At 44.2% G+C, this 18,404-nt stretch overlaps 1 protein-coding gene across 1 annotated transcript in view; it reads left to right on the plus strand.

The window, feature by feature from the left end:
* SLC7A14 (solute carrier family 7 member 14) overlaps positions 1–18,404 on the plus strand; it is a 111,936-nt gene that overhangs the window by 73,068 nt on the left and 20,464 nt on the right. The window contains exons 3-7 of the mRNA XM_041731440.1: positions 1,461–1,697; positions 3,401–3,618; positions 12,077–12,223; positions 14,739–14,947; positions 17,084–17,961. Of these exons, the coding sequence (XP_041587374.1) occupies positions 1,461–1,697; positions 3,401–3,618; positions 12,077–12,223; positions 14,739–14,947; positions 17,084–17,961 (1,689 nt within the window). The remainder of the gene's footprint in view (positions 1–1,460; positions 1,698–3,400; positions 3,619–12,076; positions 12,224–14,738; positions 14,948–17,083; positions 17,962–18,404) is intronic.

The following is an 18,404-nucleotide window of genomic DNA, read 5'->3' on the forward strand; positions in this document are numbered from 1 at the left end:
GGCAGGGTTGAGACAAGAGCACAACCTCTGGCTCAGTGCTCTCCCACACAGATGCCCTGAGAGCTGACAGCACTAAGGGTAGGAAAAGCGATATTGCATCACCTTTAATCATGCATTTGTGTCATGGCTTCTGACACCTCTGGCTTTGCTTCCTTGCACTGATTTTACTCCCTGATTTGTGATGAGAGAACCTCAGGGTTGGCCCTTAAAATTGAGATTGAAGGTATAGTTTACTCTGACATCCCTCCTACATCCCATTCCTGGCGTGTTTCCTCCAAACTGTCCTATGTTTGTCATCCAACATGGCACCCCACCCACTGGCCTCACACCCAGAGTTCCCAGCATGTCTTAGGAAACTCTCCCAACTTGCAGAAGTTTGGCATATTCCCAGTCTCTTTCTAATTTGATCTATAATTCCATCAAAGAAGGAGGGAATATACTAGTGTTTTTCAATTTTAAGTGGAGAACTTGTGAAAATGTAGATTCCTGGGCCCCACTCCTGAAATTATGATTTCAGAGATGATTCTAGTGGAAGTGGGTCTTGACTCACTTTGGAAAACACATGGCTTCTACTTACGTCTCCAGGCTCGTCTGCCCCCAGTCCCTTCATGCACACTCCCCTTCACCCAAAAACTTCAGACTGCCTATCCACCATGTCTTTGCTTCATGCTCCATCCTCTTTGCCCAATTAATTTCCCCATATGCTTCAAAACCACCTGATACACATGTCTCTTCTCTCTTCTTTCTCTGTTCCTGTATATCTCTGCATTATTGAGTTTATACAGCTTGTAATGGACACTGATTTTTTTATATATCTCCCCTTGAGGTCAAGACCATGTCTCACTTGCCTTTTTAGTCTCAGCACTTAGCACCCTGCCAAAGACATGGTGGGCACTCCTTAAGTTCATTCAATTGTCCTTTGCATGTGTTAAATTCCCTTGTTAAAAACTAGTTACTTACTTACATTTGCATTTTTAAATCAACCTCACTCCCATATATAGTACAAAATCTCCACAGATCACTTGAACCATCATTCACAAATGAGGAGCACTTCCATAATATGTAAAAAATGAAAGAGAAGAATGTTAACATAATGTAACCCTGGTGCCATCAAGTGCGGAGATCATAATGAACTAGGCCCATGTTCCCTCAGGATATCTGACCCCTAAGGAATATGACAGCAACACATACAACAAATAGGAATTTTTCTAAATAAAGATCGGTCTCCAGTAGCTCATTAGAATCAATTCTGATTGCCTTCCAAAGTATTCAGGTTAAAAGTTTTTCAGAACTAACATTGAAAGACATTAGAATTGGCCTTAAATTTATTCATATATATAAAATTTCATGTATTTGGTTTAAGATCCCAGAGGTCCCCAGTATTTTGCACCAAAGATGAACCACCAAGAGGTTAGCTCATCTCCTGAAGTCTGCCACCCATGTGTGCTTGTCCCATGCAGGTGTCTGCTACGCAGAGTTTGGAGTCCGAGTCCCCAAGACCACAGGATCAGCCTACACCTACAGCTACGTCACTGTCGGGGAATTTGTGGCATTTTTCATTGGCTGGAACCTGATCCTAGAGTACCTGATTGGCACTGCAGCTGGTGCCAGTGCTCTGAGTAGCATGTTTGACTCCTTAGCAAACCACACCATTAGCCGCTGGATGGTGGACAGCGTGGGAACTCTCAACGGCCTGGGTGAGACTGCCATATCCTCTTACCCCAACACGTAAAATTACCCCAACAAACAAATGGGTTCCCCTTTTAGGATTCAATGTGGCAAAATATATGAAGAGCCTTAAATATGTCTCTCTCTCTCTCTCTCTCTCTTTTTTTTTTTTTTTTTTTTTTGCAAAGTAGTTCTCCTGTGAATCTATTCTAAGGAAATCATTCTAATTTCCATAAAACCTTTATATGAAAAGATATTCATCACAGCCTCATTTATAATTAAAAAATTAAGAACAGCCTAAGTAGTCCATAATGGAGCAAATGACTAAGTAAATTGTGGAAGCATATTATGTAGCAATTAAAAGGATGATGGGGAAGACTGTTGTAATGACATGGAATATGTCTTTGATGTAATGTCATGTGACAAAGGAAATAAATGGTATATGCGTCATGCTGATAACTATATAAAAATAAAACCAAAGCAGGAAAAATAACTGTAATGAACTGTAGTGGTTTCATCGGATTTTTTTTTAATTTTCATAAAGAAGCATGTATATTAATTTTTAAATGACAAAATATACTTTTAAAAGGGACAAAATGGATTCCAGTCTAGCAGAGGTCAAGGAGGGATAATATAACTGGGTGAATACTAAATAATCAGAACTTTACATAACAAATACCAGGAGCTCCGTCCATCACTTGCCCCGTTTCATCCAGATATTTTACCCTCTCATATCCATGGGAAGCCAAACAATAGTTGAGGAAGCTTGGGGGTCTTGCCCCAGAACTTGCAAGTACAGCTTCTGTGGCTGTGTGCTAGTCATGTGACTCTGGTGTCCCTATCTCTGAAGAATTGATAAACATGCTGAGCATCAGATACTATGAGAAGATAAATAGTATGAAGACCACATCTGCACAATATACTTATTTCACAGAAATTTTAGGTCTGAAAACACCCTCCTAGACCAAGTAGTGCAAACCCTTCACTTTTACAGATGAGGTCCAGGTAACTGAGGCATCCGCCCAAGGCCACACAGCTGGTCATGGGCAGAAGTGCAGCTGGAATTCAGAAGCCTGACGGCTGAGGCAGTGCCTTCTCCACTCTATAGAGGGCAGGAGTCCACTGGCCAAACAGACCGCACCAACCGGGTGGGGGTGTATTCACTGCTTATTTTCTCTGCAACTGCATACACATAAATGCAAAGAACATTCTTCTCCCAATAGTTTTCAAAGATACACATTTTAAAACTTTCTACAAATGAAAGATTACAGGAATGGAATGGAAAATTTATGGACTATGGAGCGAACAACAGTGAAGATAAGCCAGTCTTCAAATAACATGTTAAACCCATATATACACCATGAGTGTCTCAGGGCAGTTCTAACCTCAAATATTCTATGCCATGGTTCCATGGGCTATGTTGTCATTGTCATTTCGTGTGTCCCAACTTTGGGTCCAGGGATGTCGGGTCCTCTGACCTATATACCAAGACCTTCCCATTTGTAAATAGACACTTAGGGACCACAGTGTAGGCAACATGACTGACACATACACACACTTGCACACAAGCACATATGTGGACACACATGCTTGTACACACACGCTTCTCCTCCCTCTGTGATACATTGATCACCCCTGCCAGAGCTGAGTGCAAGTGCTCTGAGGGGGTGCCGGGAGTTTGCATGCCCCTTTTTTCCCCTGGACAATATTAACTCATGTCTTTGGCCTCTAGGGAAAGGTGAAGAATCATACCCTGACCTTCTGGCTCTAGTGATTGCAGTCATCGTCACCATTATTGTTGCGCTGGGGGTGAAGAATTCTGTGGGCTTCAACAACGTCCTCAACGTGCTGAACCTGGCAGTGTGGGTGTTCATCATGATTACAGGCCTCTTCTTCATCAATGGGAAATACTGGGCTGAGGGCCAGTTCTTGCCCCATGGCTGGTCAGGGGTGAGTTCACTTCTAAAGCCTCGTATGGCTATTGCACATTCAGCCTTCCACCCTGTAGCTAGTCTGAGACATATTTTCAAATAATGCTGCTCTGTCCCATAATCTTCATAGCACCGTTTTCATCCCTTTTTATCTGAACTTAATTGGCGTGCTCTGAAAAAATGATTCCTATATCATTTTTTTAACTTATTTCACAAACATTCATTGAGATCTTATTTTATGCAAATGACCATAACAGATTTGATGTTTTGGCCACATGAAATATGCCTAGTCCTACGCTAGGTGTTCTGCATGTAATGTTTAAGTGTCTTAATAATCTTGCAAGGAAGATATTTACCTTCTGGCCTTACAGATGAAAAACTCACACTCAGAGAGGTCAGGGGACTCACTATTAAGTGCACAATATAAGTGACAGAGTCAAGATCCAAAGCCCGGACTCTCTGACTGTAAAGCCTGTATATGAACAGCTTGGTCTAAAGAATCCCTCTGGAGTATTTTTGGAGAGACAGACAGCCCCAAATAGACAAGGCAGTAATGGAGCCAGAAGAGCAGTAAAGGGGTGAGTGTTGCCTAGGTATAGAACAAGGTCAAGAACAGTTTTTAGATGTAATCCCAATATTTGACCCAATATAGAGAGAGCCCCACTGAGGTCTAGGTGCTGCTGAGAGGGCACAATGAGGGCTGGTCATAAGTCCCACTCTAGTGACATGGTTCATGGCAGAGAAGTCCACTCCCAGTCCACCTAGCGTGGTCTTGCAGCTGGCCAGAGAGTGGGCTGGACCAAAAGGGCATTCTCAGATCTCATCCTCATGATCTGGGTGGTGAGGTTTACATTAAAGAAAAATGGGAAGGTCAGAGTGGCAAAGTCTTTATACTGACAAGTAGTTCTAAATTGTGCCTGGATCCTTTTTCTAGTATGACTAAAAATGCTTACTTTATGAATTCATTGGTAAAATTCAACTACCTATTCCTTTTTTTAAAATAGTAGAACTCAGAATTTAAATAAAATATTTTTTAAATAGTAGAACATTTTGAGCTGGGGAAGATCTTAGAAACCACCTGCTTCTACCCCTCACCCTAGCAGGTAAGGAAACTGAGGCCAAGGGAGAAACACCTGCCCACCACTGGCAGAGAGCACATCCGGGACTCCACCAGATTCGCTTTTGTAAAAATCTTTTGCTTAGACTGGTTTTCCTCCAAGATGTCCATCAACCAGAAATCTCTCTTGGAAAACACTCCAAATAACTCCTCTCTATTCTCAACCATGCCACACTATTCAATGAAGAGAAATAAGCAAAAGAGCAATTTAAGCCAAGATTTCTAGTCTTCTGCTTATCTGTAAGAATTCCACGGTACCACAAAGTTCATCCTTCCTCCTCCTTGAAATGAATAAATCCTGAAACTGGTTAAAACCAGAAGAGACAAAGAAACACTGTTGACCCCATTCTGGATCCCCAAGTCTATATTTTCTTACAATACAAACCGTTCCTTTCCTATCAAATAAAAGAAACAATAAATTACAAGCATGGCAAAGAAAAAAAAGTGTTTTTCCGGAACTCAACTGCATTTTCATCCTTGCACATGATAATGTTCTCACCATTTTTTTTCCCAGTCTGAGAAATTTTGGGGTCATGGACTTACTGTTAAGACTTTGGCCAACAGCAAACTTCTGTGCTTTGAGGTTTTCTCGCTCATCAGAGAGCGATGAATTGCACCAAATGTTTGCCAAAAGGATAACAACTTAGATGATTTTTTTTTTTTTTTTTGGTACACATGGTATGGTTAGCAATAGTGATAATCATAGGAGGGAGGACTTAGGGTTTGCCGACTACCTGTTTGGTGCCCGGCATTGTGCTCTCTTACAACAAAACTTTAAAGCAGGTGCTGCTGTGCCTAACTTAATAGATGGAGAATCCAAGGCTCAGAGAGGCTGGGGAACTTACCCGAAGTCACTTAGCCATCAGTGCCGGGACTGAAATTCCTGATCAGGTCTATGTGACTCCAAAGCACTTTCTACTGCATGGTCTACCTTGTGCATGATCACCCTTTGTTTCTGAGCCTTCTAAAAAAAAATGTAATATGATAATTAATCCAACACATTATGTTTTTCATCTCCTTTAAGCATTTGCAAAGTCGTAGAGTCTTAGAGTGAGGAGGAGCACTAGGACATGGTCTAGCCTCTTTTCTCACTTTCAGGTGGAAGTATAAACCAGCCCCGGCCAAAGTGCATTGTTTACTAAGACATAATAGTAAAGCAATTTGAAAAATTTTTGTAATTACTTAGTTCATGTCTAATTTTTAAAATTCTCCTAAGAGGTCACCCGAATGGCACACATTGCAGTTCTAGGCCCCATGTAAGACTGGAAGCCAGTAATCTCTTCTGTGCAAATGCCCTTGGCCCAGGCTGATGAGGATGAACCAGTCTTTTAACCTGTCCCTCTGGGCTTTGTTCTGGGGTCTTTATTCTCTTAGGGGGTCTCCTCTTCCCACTCCAGGACCCCATATCCCTCTTCAGGATAGTTAACAATCCACCTCACGGAGGAAGGAACTAATCAAACCAGCCTTAGGGGCTCCTGTTTATACACCCAGGTTCTCACTAGCTTTTATAGCAGGAAAGGATCAGAAGCCAAGCATTAAAAAATGAAAGGATGCCATCCTTAACTTACCATTTTCTTTGTGACACACACTTTCGTATACACTTTTCATGTAAGCTTCACAGCAGCCCTGATCTCTACTTTTACATCAAAATACCTTAAGTTGAGAAAAGTGAAGGTTACAGATCTACATCATAATAGAGCTGAAATTCAATCCCAGTCCTGGTTGAGTCCTTATTTACTCCACTACCCTTCAACCTGGGTTTGGACACCTGGGAACAATTGTCTTTTCTTGCACCTTTGGCTCACGAACCTCACTCCAACCCTTTTTGAGTAGGTTTGTCACTGCTCACCAAAAAAAGTATGGCTGGGATTTTGTATTTTTCACTGCAAATATATTAACCCTGCAGGAAATTCAAATATGTGTTCTAGTGGCTGTGACTAAAAGTATCAGCTGAGCACAAAGGACAGCCCAGTGTGAGGATGGTGCTGACTCATCCTCTTTCCTATCTGCCTGGCCTTGGATTTCTGCATAGTACATTTCCTCCCTAGCAAACTAGCCTGGACCTGTTCTTTCTTAACTTTGTTTTCTGGTTACTTTTCCAGTCCAGCAAGGCCGCTTTGTTTTTATTTTTGTTTTTGTTTTTTTAAGTAAGCTCTACACCCAACATGGGGCTTGAACTCATGACCCCAAGATCAAGAGTTTCATGCTCTACCGACTGAGCCACCCAGGCACCCCTAGCAAGGTCACTTTGAATTTGGATCCTAATTTTTAAGGTCTGACACCCTCTCATGAACATGTCATCCACCAAGTCAATAAACACACTCCCTATTCTGTTACCTAACAATTGTCAACAGAAGTGAGTCGCCTACTTGGCAGCTACATGGACTTCTCTTTAGGGAAAACCTGACCCCTACCCCTGACAAGGGGCCTAGTTCAGAGTTCTAATCCACTTTATTCTTCAATCACTTCAAGTAGAATGGGATGGAGAAGATCATTGTGTAGGAGATTATTCATAAAGATACCATTACAGAACTCGAAACACACTTCTCAAGTGCTTTGAAAGGGTTAATAATGAACAATCTGTCCTCTGGCCATGGACCCCTCATAAGCTTACTGTTTCCCTGCTCCAACCACATCCTTCCAAAGAAAATAGCTTAAGGAATCGTTTACTCACTTACAGGTTCTGGGTCAAATGCTTCTTTGGTCTTGAAGAGCCAAAGAACAACAAACATTTTTCTCTAGATCAAGTAACGGCTGGCCCTCGGCTGAACCCCTGCTTCCATCTGCAGTTCCTCAGCCCCTGAACATTGTTGGATGTGTATTCCCTGTGTGTTATTTGTTCTCGATGCTATCTTATGGCTTTCCTTTAACCAAACAAGACACTCTAACCGCACAAACAGCTCCCAGGAAAATGGTCCTTGGCAAGTATTTGTGGGGAATGCTGGCTGCCTCCAAACAAAGGAAAAGTTGGTTTTTCATGTTCTCCACATTTTAATTCATTTGCTGGAACCTATTAACACATTCCACTGTCACTGTGGACAGGCTGCTAATAGATCTGGAGCATGAGGGTGGTAGAAGATGCTATTAAAGTCCGAGTTTTGTCTTGTTACCTTGGGAGTGAATTATATAAAGGTGCCTAATTAGCTCCTAGGCATCTGGCAGATTGGCCAACGCTGAATATGGAGAGCTGCCTCATTCCTATGCCTCTGGAATTTCAGTGAGACGTAGGGGGCCAGTTTTCAGGGACTCCACATGCTGAATAGCACGCCACTGGTGACATTGCTTTTGACAACTAAGTAAGCTCCAGCGACTGAGGCACGTGCTGCTTCCCCACAAAAGCTCTGTAGAGGGATGAGCTGATCTGGATCAGCCGGCTGAGCAGCTACACCAGCTTGACTTTGGAAAACTATCTCTGCTTATGTCATCGAATTCAAAAGTCAATACTATTTGTTATTTGTGTAAAACGTTTCCTAAAAGTTAGGATAAAGTACCAATGGACCGAGAAACACACATTTACACACATTTCACCCACCGGTTTTGTTCATAGATTCTCACTCCTAAGCACACGCACACACATTCTTCCATGCATGGAAGGAAATCCTAATCAAAAATCCCAGTGGCCAGATCTAAGGTCTGGAGAGAGCGAAGTGGAAAGTAGTTTTAGTGGTCAGGAGGGTAGAGACACACTCATACATAGTTCCACTTCCTGGCTCTTTTGTGTTCACCAATTAGGGGTCATTTGCTTGCCAGGAAGAAAAACTCATTCAAACTAAGTCAAAAGGTGATCTTATTTGCTAATTGTATTATCTTCTCTTCAATAATCTGTTTATTTAATCTATATCTTGTTAGATCAGGGTCTGTTTGATCTTGGCAGGTATGCTGGGGTTTTTTCTATCCCTCCCCCCACCGCCCCTCCCTAGATCCATTATCCATCCTTCTATTCTGCTCTATGCTTCAGAAAGCCCCTCGATGGTTGCTCCCTGTTCGACTAAGCCAATAGGGCCTTCACTGAAATCATTTCATTTAAACCATCGGAGTTAAATTCTCTTTCCTGCCTCATGCAGTAGAACGTATAAATGTCCACCTTTGATCTGCCCAGTCAGCCTTCAACCATATGGCTTTCTAGGTCTGGATAGGGAATTCAGGCTAACAGACATTCTCTTTGCAAACTTTCTCTCTCTATTCCCAACTTGACCATAGTCGATATTCCGGTATCTCATAATTATCAGTAATTACCATCTATTCTTTCAGTTGTTTGCAAAATAGCAGCATTCATGTTTAACAGATAATATAGACACCTATTAATCTTGTTCAGTTTATTATCACAGTCAAGGTTGCATTTTGGGTCTGGCAGTGAAGCCCCAGGGGGTTAAGCTCAGAGTACTTTTGCTCATGACTGTAGCCCTATCACAAAGCACACTTCCTGGCACTTGGGAACAGTTAATAAAATATATGTCTAGTTGCAATAAAAAGAAACAAGGAGGAGGAGAAATTTGTTTATGCCTTGGGGCTCCATTTGTACTAAAAAACTTACGATAGTAATTTAAAAACACCACTGGTAAGAGCTAATATTTATTAAGAACCTACTGTAGACTATGACTGTATAGTGAACTATATTATCTCATTGAATCCTTGTAACAACCCTACGAACTAAATCCTATTTTCATCTCCATCTAAGAAAATGAGGTTCCAAGTGGTTAGGAACTTGTTCCAGGTAACCAGGCTTATATGTGACAGAAGCACCCTACGTCTGACAGTCTACAAAATTGGCTCTCCTAACCAAATCCAATGCCTGCCCCCTCACCCCCAACCCTATATGGCTTTGGGGTTCCCTCTGAAGCCTGTAGTATACTTCTCCAACTGCTGCATGGTCAGTACTTCAAAATTGGAAGGTGTCCTCCATATCTTCCACTGAGTCTTCTTTTCTTCCACTTAGACATCCCTAGGTCCCCAGTGATTCCTCACATGGTGTGGCTTATAAACCTCTCGTCTTGTTCTAGGTAGATTTACCCCAGAGTTCTAATTTAAGACACTTCCACCCCCCTTTCCGTAGTAGTGAGGGCTGGCAACCCCTAGGAACTTTCGATCTAGCACTGACTACATCAAATAGCGTAGCCCTGTAGCCCTGGGGCATCCTAACTGGGAGCTGATACATCATCAGACCGATTGTCATAACAGATCTGTATGATTTACAGTTGTGTGCATGTGCATGTATGTATAAGGGATGAAGGATGTTAAAGGAAGAGAACCTACTTTCTGGAAGCTATCTTAAAGCAAGGTTTTCCTTGATGGGGGCGATTTAGGGAGTCTGCAATCCCAGCATCTGTTCTTCCCTAAAGACCAAAAACATTTTCTAGACAAGTGAAAACAAGCACATTTCCAAACCTGTGAACCTCCATGCACAATGAAGTGAGGTCTGTTTGTTCTCCTTGTCTGGAGGCCCAAACACTTTCAGTTCCCTGAAATGAAGGGCTTAACTGAAGTGAAATTAGAAGTTTTAACTCTCCTACCAGAAAGTAGCCCTCCGAGAACAATTGCTTGTTTGAGAAGTTCTTTCTACCTGAGTTATTACAATAGACCAGGAGTTCTTAGGCTGTTTTGTACCACGTTCTCCTTAGCAGTTTGGTGAAGACTCTGAATTCCTTCTAAGAATCATGTTTATAAATGGATAACCTAATTACATAGGAATTCAAAAGTAATCAAATATAAAAACATAATTTTAAATATTTTTAAACTGGAATATAATAACAATGAGCTATGCTCTAATAGTGTTTTAAATATTGATATCTACGTCTAATAAATATCATAATTTGGAAGTAGCAAAAAGCACCAGAAATATTTCAACATCTCTGCAAAAATCTATTATGGAAATATATATCTGATTGCTATTGGTGACAAAGTCACAGGTACTGTTTGTCACCTACAGTTGTAATTAAAATAAATGCTAATGTTCAATCAGAGGTTAGTAAAGATAAAGATGTAATCTCTTCCCAGCAAAACTCACAGGCCCCCTGAGTTGAATGGACCCCAGGAGAAGAGCCTCCAATTAGGGAATCAAAACTTTAGAATCCTAATGAGAGAGACCATAGAAATGACCAAGTCATTTTACAAGTGAGCAAAACTTGCTTTTGAGGTTTGAGAAGATCTTCAGCTTGTAGTGTACTTGGTAGGTTCCAGCACTTAGTATTTCATCGTTAATTATGGCGAAACCAGTGGGAAAGGTTAAGAGTGAACATTTGGGCACAGTTTAATCTTCTTGGCACATGTTTTGAATTTCATCATTTATAAGCTGTATGTGGAGAAAACAGGAAAAAATGGTCCATCCAACAGCAAATCTCACTCCTGAACCCCTGGCTAGAGCTTACATACTGCCGAGGCCCCTCACCCTATGTATACAGATCTAGAAAAAGCTTGCTCACCCTCCCCTAAAGGGACATTCCCCAAGCATTGGAAGAGGCACACTTTTTACTTTCTGCTGACACTGAGAATGCTAAGGTGAGGAAACTTTGCTTAAACTTTAGTTGATTCTTTGGAAGAAAGTAACATACCCCTCACGGGAAGACTCTCACTGATGTCTTGACTTATCAACAACCCTTGGAGCCACGCAGCCTCCCGTCCAACAGACATCCAGCAGATGTCACTGGATACCACCTCCACAGCCCTACGCTGCCTCTTACCACATATCTTTTCCTGCCTTAGAGCCCAACTGGGTCACTCAAGCACCCAAAGGAGTAGAAAAATCCAATTGTCGCTACCCGTCTTCCCATGAAAGACAATAGGATATCTGAAGATCTGAACATCTTTTATACCATTTCAGATCTAGAAGTCACCACAGAGATGATCCATCAGGGGCACTAGTGGTAATTTGGGCAGGGACAGTTTTTTGAACCCTGTACACTAAATGCACATGCCCCATGTCTCCATGACCAGCACAAGTGGCTCCTCACATTTCCAAACATCTACTAAAGGAAGTCACACACCCTCTGATTGTGGATGAGCACCATTGAATGAAAATAAAGCACAGAGAGGTCAATGAGTTCCCCCAAGGCACAAGGATAGCCAATTCATTACTTCACTTACAACCCCATTTAGTTCCAAAGATGATTTGAATGTATTGAACAACCCAGTTCTTATTTGGCCAAAATTCTCCTCATCTCTGTTTTACACATGAGGGAACTGCCCAGGGTCACACAGCTAGAAAGTACAGGAGATCAGAACTCAAACAGTGAGCACAAGCTCCGCCACGTTACTCCCACGCTGCTCAGTAACGTCCCCAGACACTGGGCAGTTGTCATACCACATGCTAGGCCCTGGTGCTGCCCTGACACTCTGAGTCTGAGAAATGCCATTGTCCCACCAGGTGCTGCAAGGAGCAGCCACGTGTTTCTATGCTTTCATTGGCTTTGACATCATCGCCACCACCGGAGAGGAAGCCAAGAATCCAAACACGTCCATCCCGTATGCTATCACCGCCTCCCTGGTCATCTGCCTGACAGCATATGTATCTGTAAGTACTACATCCTTTTGGGACCATCCTGATGGTCTTGTCATGTTCAGCCTTAAAATGTAGCTCCAGGACTGGGTTACAGGAAGTGTCAGGAAGCGACCCCTTCGTCGTGCTATCGTAGTGTCTGTACGCATGTGTCCACACACCCTCTACCCCCACCCACCAATGACAAGAAGAAAATCAGGTCTCCAAACTGGAGAGCAGCAGCCCCAGGCCCTCACTTCAGCCCTGGCCTCCAAGTCTCCATCCCACTCCTCCCCACACACAGGCTCTGGGTGTCGGCTGCTGCCCAGGGGATGGTGTACAGGGAGTGGGCTGCTGTCCAAGGAGCTCAGATCATAGGCTGGCAGTAACGGGTGGGTGTGCAAGCAGAGGCATTGTGGACCTCTGTGCACCCTCCTCAATGCTCTTCTGTCTTCTGGGAGCTTCCCGGCAGCGAGAGGCAAGGCTCTCCCAGAGTGGGGAGAGAGAGTACATCATCCTCTAGAGACACTCTTCCCCTTAAATCTCAGGGGAAATGCAATTTCTCTCTACTGCTGCTCCCTCTTTTTATACCGCTCCAAGCTTCTCTTTAAGGTTTTCCTGCCAAGGAAGCCTTCAGCCTTGTCTTCTCAGGATCACCTCCCTGAGATGCTCTTCACACTTAGGATGTGTCATTTCCCAGCTCCCACCCCAGAATTTCTATCACGGAAATAGTTCACCACAGCCAATACCCCCCCTCTGCCCTTGGCAATGGAGAGAACCAGCTGACAAGCCAATAGGTATGTGATTACACAAATGCCCCAATCCCTGACGGTCCCACTCACTTCAGTTACCACAAATAGGAAAGAGCCAGCAGCTGGAGATGTGCCCCATCAGCTCTGCTACCCCTGCTGCATAGCATAGGAAAAGCACCTCCTTCCCAAAAACTAAAACAAAACAGAAACGTCTTTAGCAACTAGGAAAGCCAGAGCAGTGGCTGGCTTGATCAGTGAGGCAAGCTGCAAAGTAAGATTGTCCTGGACAGCAAAGGAAAACACAAGAGCAGCCTTGGATGTCGTTTACAGGAATTCAGCTGCCTCTCACCATTGTTTCATGAGTGGGTCAATTATCACCTCCCCCTACGCACACATAGGCAAGTGGCTTCATCTTATCCATACCCTGGTTATCCCTGCAGAGAGTGTTCAGGGAGTGGGGAGTGGGGGTGGTGTGAGGGGAGCAGCAGAGACCATCTGCTCTGCATTTCCCCTCTTATTGCTCCCTCACATACTCCCCCCTCTCCCAGGGGCCAACCCCTGCGGCACAGAAAATAAGGTTAATAAACACAATTCCTTTCTTAGAATAGTGCTTTGTAGACTACCGAGTACTTCTATGTATCTATCCACGTTTTGCCCATCCCGATCTAATGTGAGCAGCAGGCTCAAAGCAAATTGCTGTAGGAATCAATCCCACTCTCCTCCAGCCCACTCCCAAAGGGGATGTTGTAAGTGATGAGGTTGCCGGGAAACATTCTCTTCGAGAACACCTGGCCCTTGCCCATGCCTCAGGGGCTGTTTGGTGTTGTACTGGTTAGCAGGCTGCCATTCCATCGCCAGGAGAAGAGCCAAACTGCTGACATATGGTGGTCCCTCTGGCTGTCCTCGCTAGCAGCCCATGGCTTCGCCGGAGAATTTTAGCTCCTGAGGAATATGGAAAGAAGTGGTCTGGAAATGCACCACCTTCTCCTTCTCAGGCTCTGAACTCCCTTCCGGATGCCAGCATTGGCCTCTGCTGGCCAGGGGAAGCCTGGCCTTTGACCAGTAGCTTCATTGCCCAGAGACAAGAGGAAGGGATGTTATGGCAGATTTATGACACATGAAGGAAGGTAGTCCTGGAAGGCAAGTGATTCCTGGCTAAGCAGAGCCACTCTTACAACCCCAGAGCAGAACTGGGTTCCATCCTAATGCCATAATTTGTTTGTTGGTCTGCCTGGCTCCTGACACTGAGCTACAGAGAGGAAATGGAAATAGGAGTCTTATCTGGGTCCCATCTGTTAACTGGCTATGGACCTCTGACCACTTATCTTCTATCTCTGGGCTTCAAGGTGAAAGGGAGCATACAGTTAAGACTATATAGGATCCTGAAAGTATAAAAGAAATGAGAGTCTCGCCCATGTGAGTAGGGTGCTCATGGTCACTGCTAGGCCCTGGCGCCAGTGCCTGTGGCTGTAGTTTCCTCCACCTGGTACTATCTGCCCTTCATTGAACTGTCCATGTAGTTCTGTTGTTGTGAAGCTTAAATACCCACATACTTATTCCTCAGATGTGAAAGGGCCAGAGGAGGAGGCGTTGGGGGTCATCTACTCAAGTCCACTACATTCTAACGTGAGGAGAAAATACTGAGACCAAGAGCTCTGGAGGCCAAAGGACTGGTCTAAATAAGGGCACATGCCGTCAAGTGGAAAATCCAGAGTCTTGGTCTCTTTGTCTCCTATGGGACATCTGTCCATGCTGATAGTCCTCTCTACCTCCAACCATGTTTTCTCTTGTTTTAACAGGTGAGCATGATCTTAACCTTGATGGTGCCATACAATGCCATCGACACGGAATCTCCCCTCATGGAGATGTTTGTGGCTCATGGGTTCTATGCTGCAAAATTTGTAGTGGCCATTGGGTCAGTTGCAGGACTGACGGTCAGCTTGCTGGGCTCCCTCTTCCCAATGCCAAGGGTCATTTATGCCATGGCTGGTGATGGGCTCCTCTTCAGGTAAGGGCTACGCTCCATGAAATTTATTCTATTCCGGCATGCCTGTCCAGGGAGAATGTCACCCACTGTCAGCCTGACTATAATCTTGATGTGAGTATATGTCACAGAGACTATGGAATTTGTCATATATCCTGACAAAGAGTTTGAGTAAAGAGAATATAAGCCCTGAAAGAGTCCCTCAGTTTGAGTCTGGGTCCCTCAATCTAGCACAAACTGAAATGTTCCCCTAACGGCCCCTCCCCTCCTGTTTGGCATTGTGTGTTCCCTTGTGAAGATTGTGGGTGTCCAACTGTCACACCGGCTGGCTTCCAGAAGGAAGGACCCATCCCAGGAACATCTTAGGCCTGCCCCTCACATTGAGGACTGGTACCGCCCATCTCTCCACTGCCCCTCTGAAGCTGAAAACATTCAAAGCTACTGTCGCAGGGAGGATAAGACCATCTGAACAGAGCCTAAAAACGTAGCAAAAGTGGCTGCCATTTATTGAACATTTGTGATCCTGGGCGCTTTGTATATGTTCTGCCGAAGTGAGCACTGTCCTGGGTGCTTTGTATATAGCATCCTAGTTAGTTGTCACAATGACTCTGTTTTGCAGATGAACAGAGTAGATGAGAATACTCAGAGAGGTAAAAAAAATTAAAAAAAAAAAAAAAACTTGCCCCAATCCCCCAGCTGCTGAGTAGGGGGCAGTATTTAAACTCATGACTGACTCTAAAGACCAGATTTTTACCCACACCAATATACGGGCTTCTAGCCCCTACATTGGCCATGAAGTGGTCAATCTGCCCATGAACACAAAGGGAATGCGGCCCACCTCTTGGTTCCCAGTGCTTACCGTATGAGGGCCCTGCAGCAAAGGCATCTTCAGGTGCGCAAAACTAGTCCTAAAGCATAGAGGCCAAGAAGCTCTCAGGGGTATGGGGGGATCCTGTCAGGGACTGTCTGCCATCGGCTGTCATCTTCTGCTTCATTTCCCCTGCATACCCTCGAAGTCATCACCAGGTCAGAGCTACCATATTTGGGGAGCTGGACAGATCAAGAAGAGCTGATTATCATGGAGATGTAACAACTTCACACATCCAACAGGTTTTTCCACTGTCAAAACTAAGAAGAAAGATGCTGGGGTCCCAAGCATGTGTAAAACATGAAAATAAGGAAAGGAGACCTGGGTGGCTCAGTTGGTTAAGTGGCTGACTCTCAATTCCAGCTCAGATCATGATCTCAGGGTTGTGGGATCAAGCCTCACATTAGGCCCCACACTAAGAATGGAGTCTGCTTAAGATTCTCTCTCTCCCTGTGCCCCTCCTCCCACCCCCACACATGCTCCCTCTTTCTCTCTCTTTAAAAAAAAAAAGGAAAAGAAAAGAAAAGAAGAGAGAAATGGAAGAGAGGATAGGAGGAGAGTGAGGAGGAAAGCAGGAACTGACTTAAGGCCCACAGGAACTGCTAAGAAGCATCTGCCATTCATTCACCTCTGTTGGTCTTCTCCAGTGGGTAATTGGATTCAGGCTGGATTTAGCCTGAATCTATGAGCATGTGTTCTGAATTATTGTGCTATTTTGCCAACCAAAACCCCTGCACTTTCGTTGTAGAGCAGTGTTCCTCAAGCTTGGCATAAATCAAAATCCACAGGAGGTTTTCTAAAGCATAATTAGCTAGGCCCCATGCCCAGAGATTCTGATATAATAGGTCTCTGGTGAAACCTGAAAATACATATTTCTAATAAGCTCCTAGGTGATACTGATGCTGCTGATCCATAGATTGACCACACTTTGGGTAACACGGGTCTAGGGAACCCCAAGCAGGTATATGAATTCTCCACCTATCACTTCTTCCTCGCAAAGCTTGCACTTCAACTCAGGTTTCTGACATCCTTCCTAGATTCAATCAACCCTTCACATCACATAATGAAGTAGGAACTTTAATAAAGAAGTTTGCCTCAAAACTAAGGCATTAAAGTAAATTCTTTTAAAATTATATTCCAGGAACCAAATCCTGCAGTAGGAATAGCCACAGTAGTGAAAGCAGGGAACCCAGAAGTAAATTGGAGGAGCAGGACCAGGAGGAGTTCAGCCAGGGGAGAGTCTGTCACCATCTGTAGCTCCCTGCTAACCCTCTGCTTGCCCCTCCTTCCAGGTTCCTGGCCCACGTGAGCTCCTACACGGAGACGCCGGTGGTGGCCTGCATTGTGTCAGGGTTCCTGGCAGCTCTGCTCTCTCTACTAGTCAGCCTGAGAGACCTGATAGAGATGATGTCCATCGGCACACTTCTTGCCTACACCTTGGTTTCTGTCTGTGTCTTGCTCCTTCGATACCAACCGGAGAGTGACATTGATGGTTTTGTCAAGTTCTTGTCCCAGGAGCACACAAAGAAGAAGGAGGGTGTCCTGGCTGACTGTGAGAAGGAAGTTTGTTCTCCTGTGAGTGAAGGGGAAGAGTTTTCTGGCCCAGCCACCAACACATGTGGAGCCAAAAACCTGCCATCTCTGGGGGACAACGAGATGCTCATAGGCAAATCTGACAAGTCAGCCTACAACGTGAACCATCCCAACTACGGCACCGTGGACATGACCACAGGCATAGAAGCTGATGAATCTGAGAACATTTATCTCATCAAGTTAAAGAAGCTGATTGGGCCCCGTTACTATACCATGAGGATCCGGCTGGGCCTTCCAGGCAAAATGGACCGGCCCACGGCAGCTACGGGGCACACGGTGACCATCTGCGTGCTCCTGCTCTTCATCCTCATGTTCATCTTCTGCTCCTTCATCATCTTTGGTTCCGACTACATCTCAGAGCAGAGCTGGTGGGCCATCCTCCTGGTTGTTCTGATGGTGCTGCTGATCAGCGCCCTGGTGTTTGTGATCCTGCAGCAGCCAGAGAACCCCAAAAAGCTGCCCTATATGGCCCCCTGCCTCCCCTTCGTGCCTGCCTTTGCCATGCTGGTGAACATCTATCTCATGCTAAAGCTCTCCACCATCACATGGATCCGGTTTGCAGTCTGGTGCTTTGTGGGTAAGCAACTTCCTTTGGAGCCTTGAGAGTTCCCTCTCAAGGCCTTGAACCGGCTTATCCCAAAATTGCCTCCTAGCTGGACTAGGCATCTCCATTGCAAGAGAAATCTGGCTGGGTCTATGGACCTTTGCTTTGTGCATTAGAGTCAAGAAAGCCAGTTTCTGCCTGTTACAGTCTTGGTCACTGGTTCTGAAGAATGATGCCGATCAATCCATCACTTCATTGAATATTATTACTGGACATTCTTTTTATGGATAATGAATTCCATAAAAAGTCCACTTAAAATGAATCCACATAATAAAGGGACGAAAATAGCACAGTAAAAGTGAAAGTAGAAAACTTTGACTGGAATTCTGGCTTAGAAACTAAAAGTTATGGGGAAAAAAACACAATTTTTCTTACATTTGACAAAATAAAATTAAAATACCAATCATGCCCTAATT

The sequence above is a fragment of the Vulpes lagopus genome, chromosome 17 (genome assembly GCF_018345385.1).
Source record: "Vulpes lagopus strain Blue_001 chromosome 17, ASM1834538v1, whole genome shotgun sequence".
NCBI classification, from domain to species: Eukaryota; Metazoa; Chordata; class Mammalia; order Carnivora; family Canidae; genus Vulpes; species Vulpes lagopus.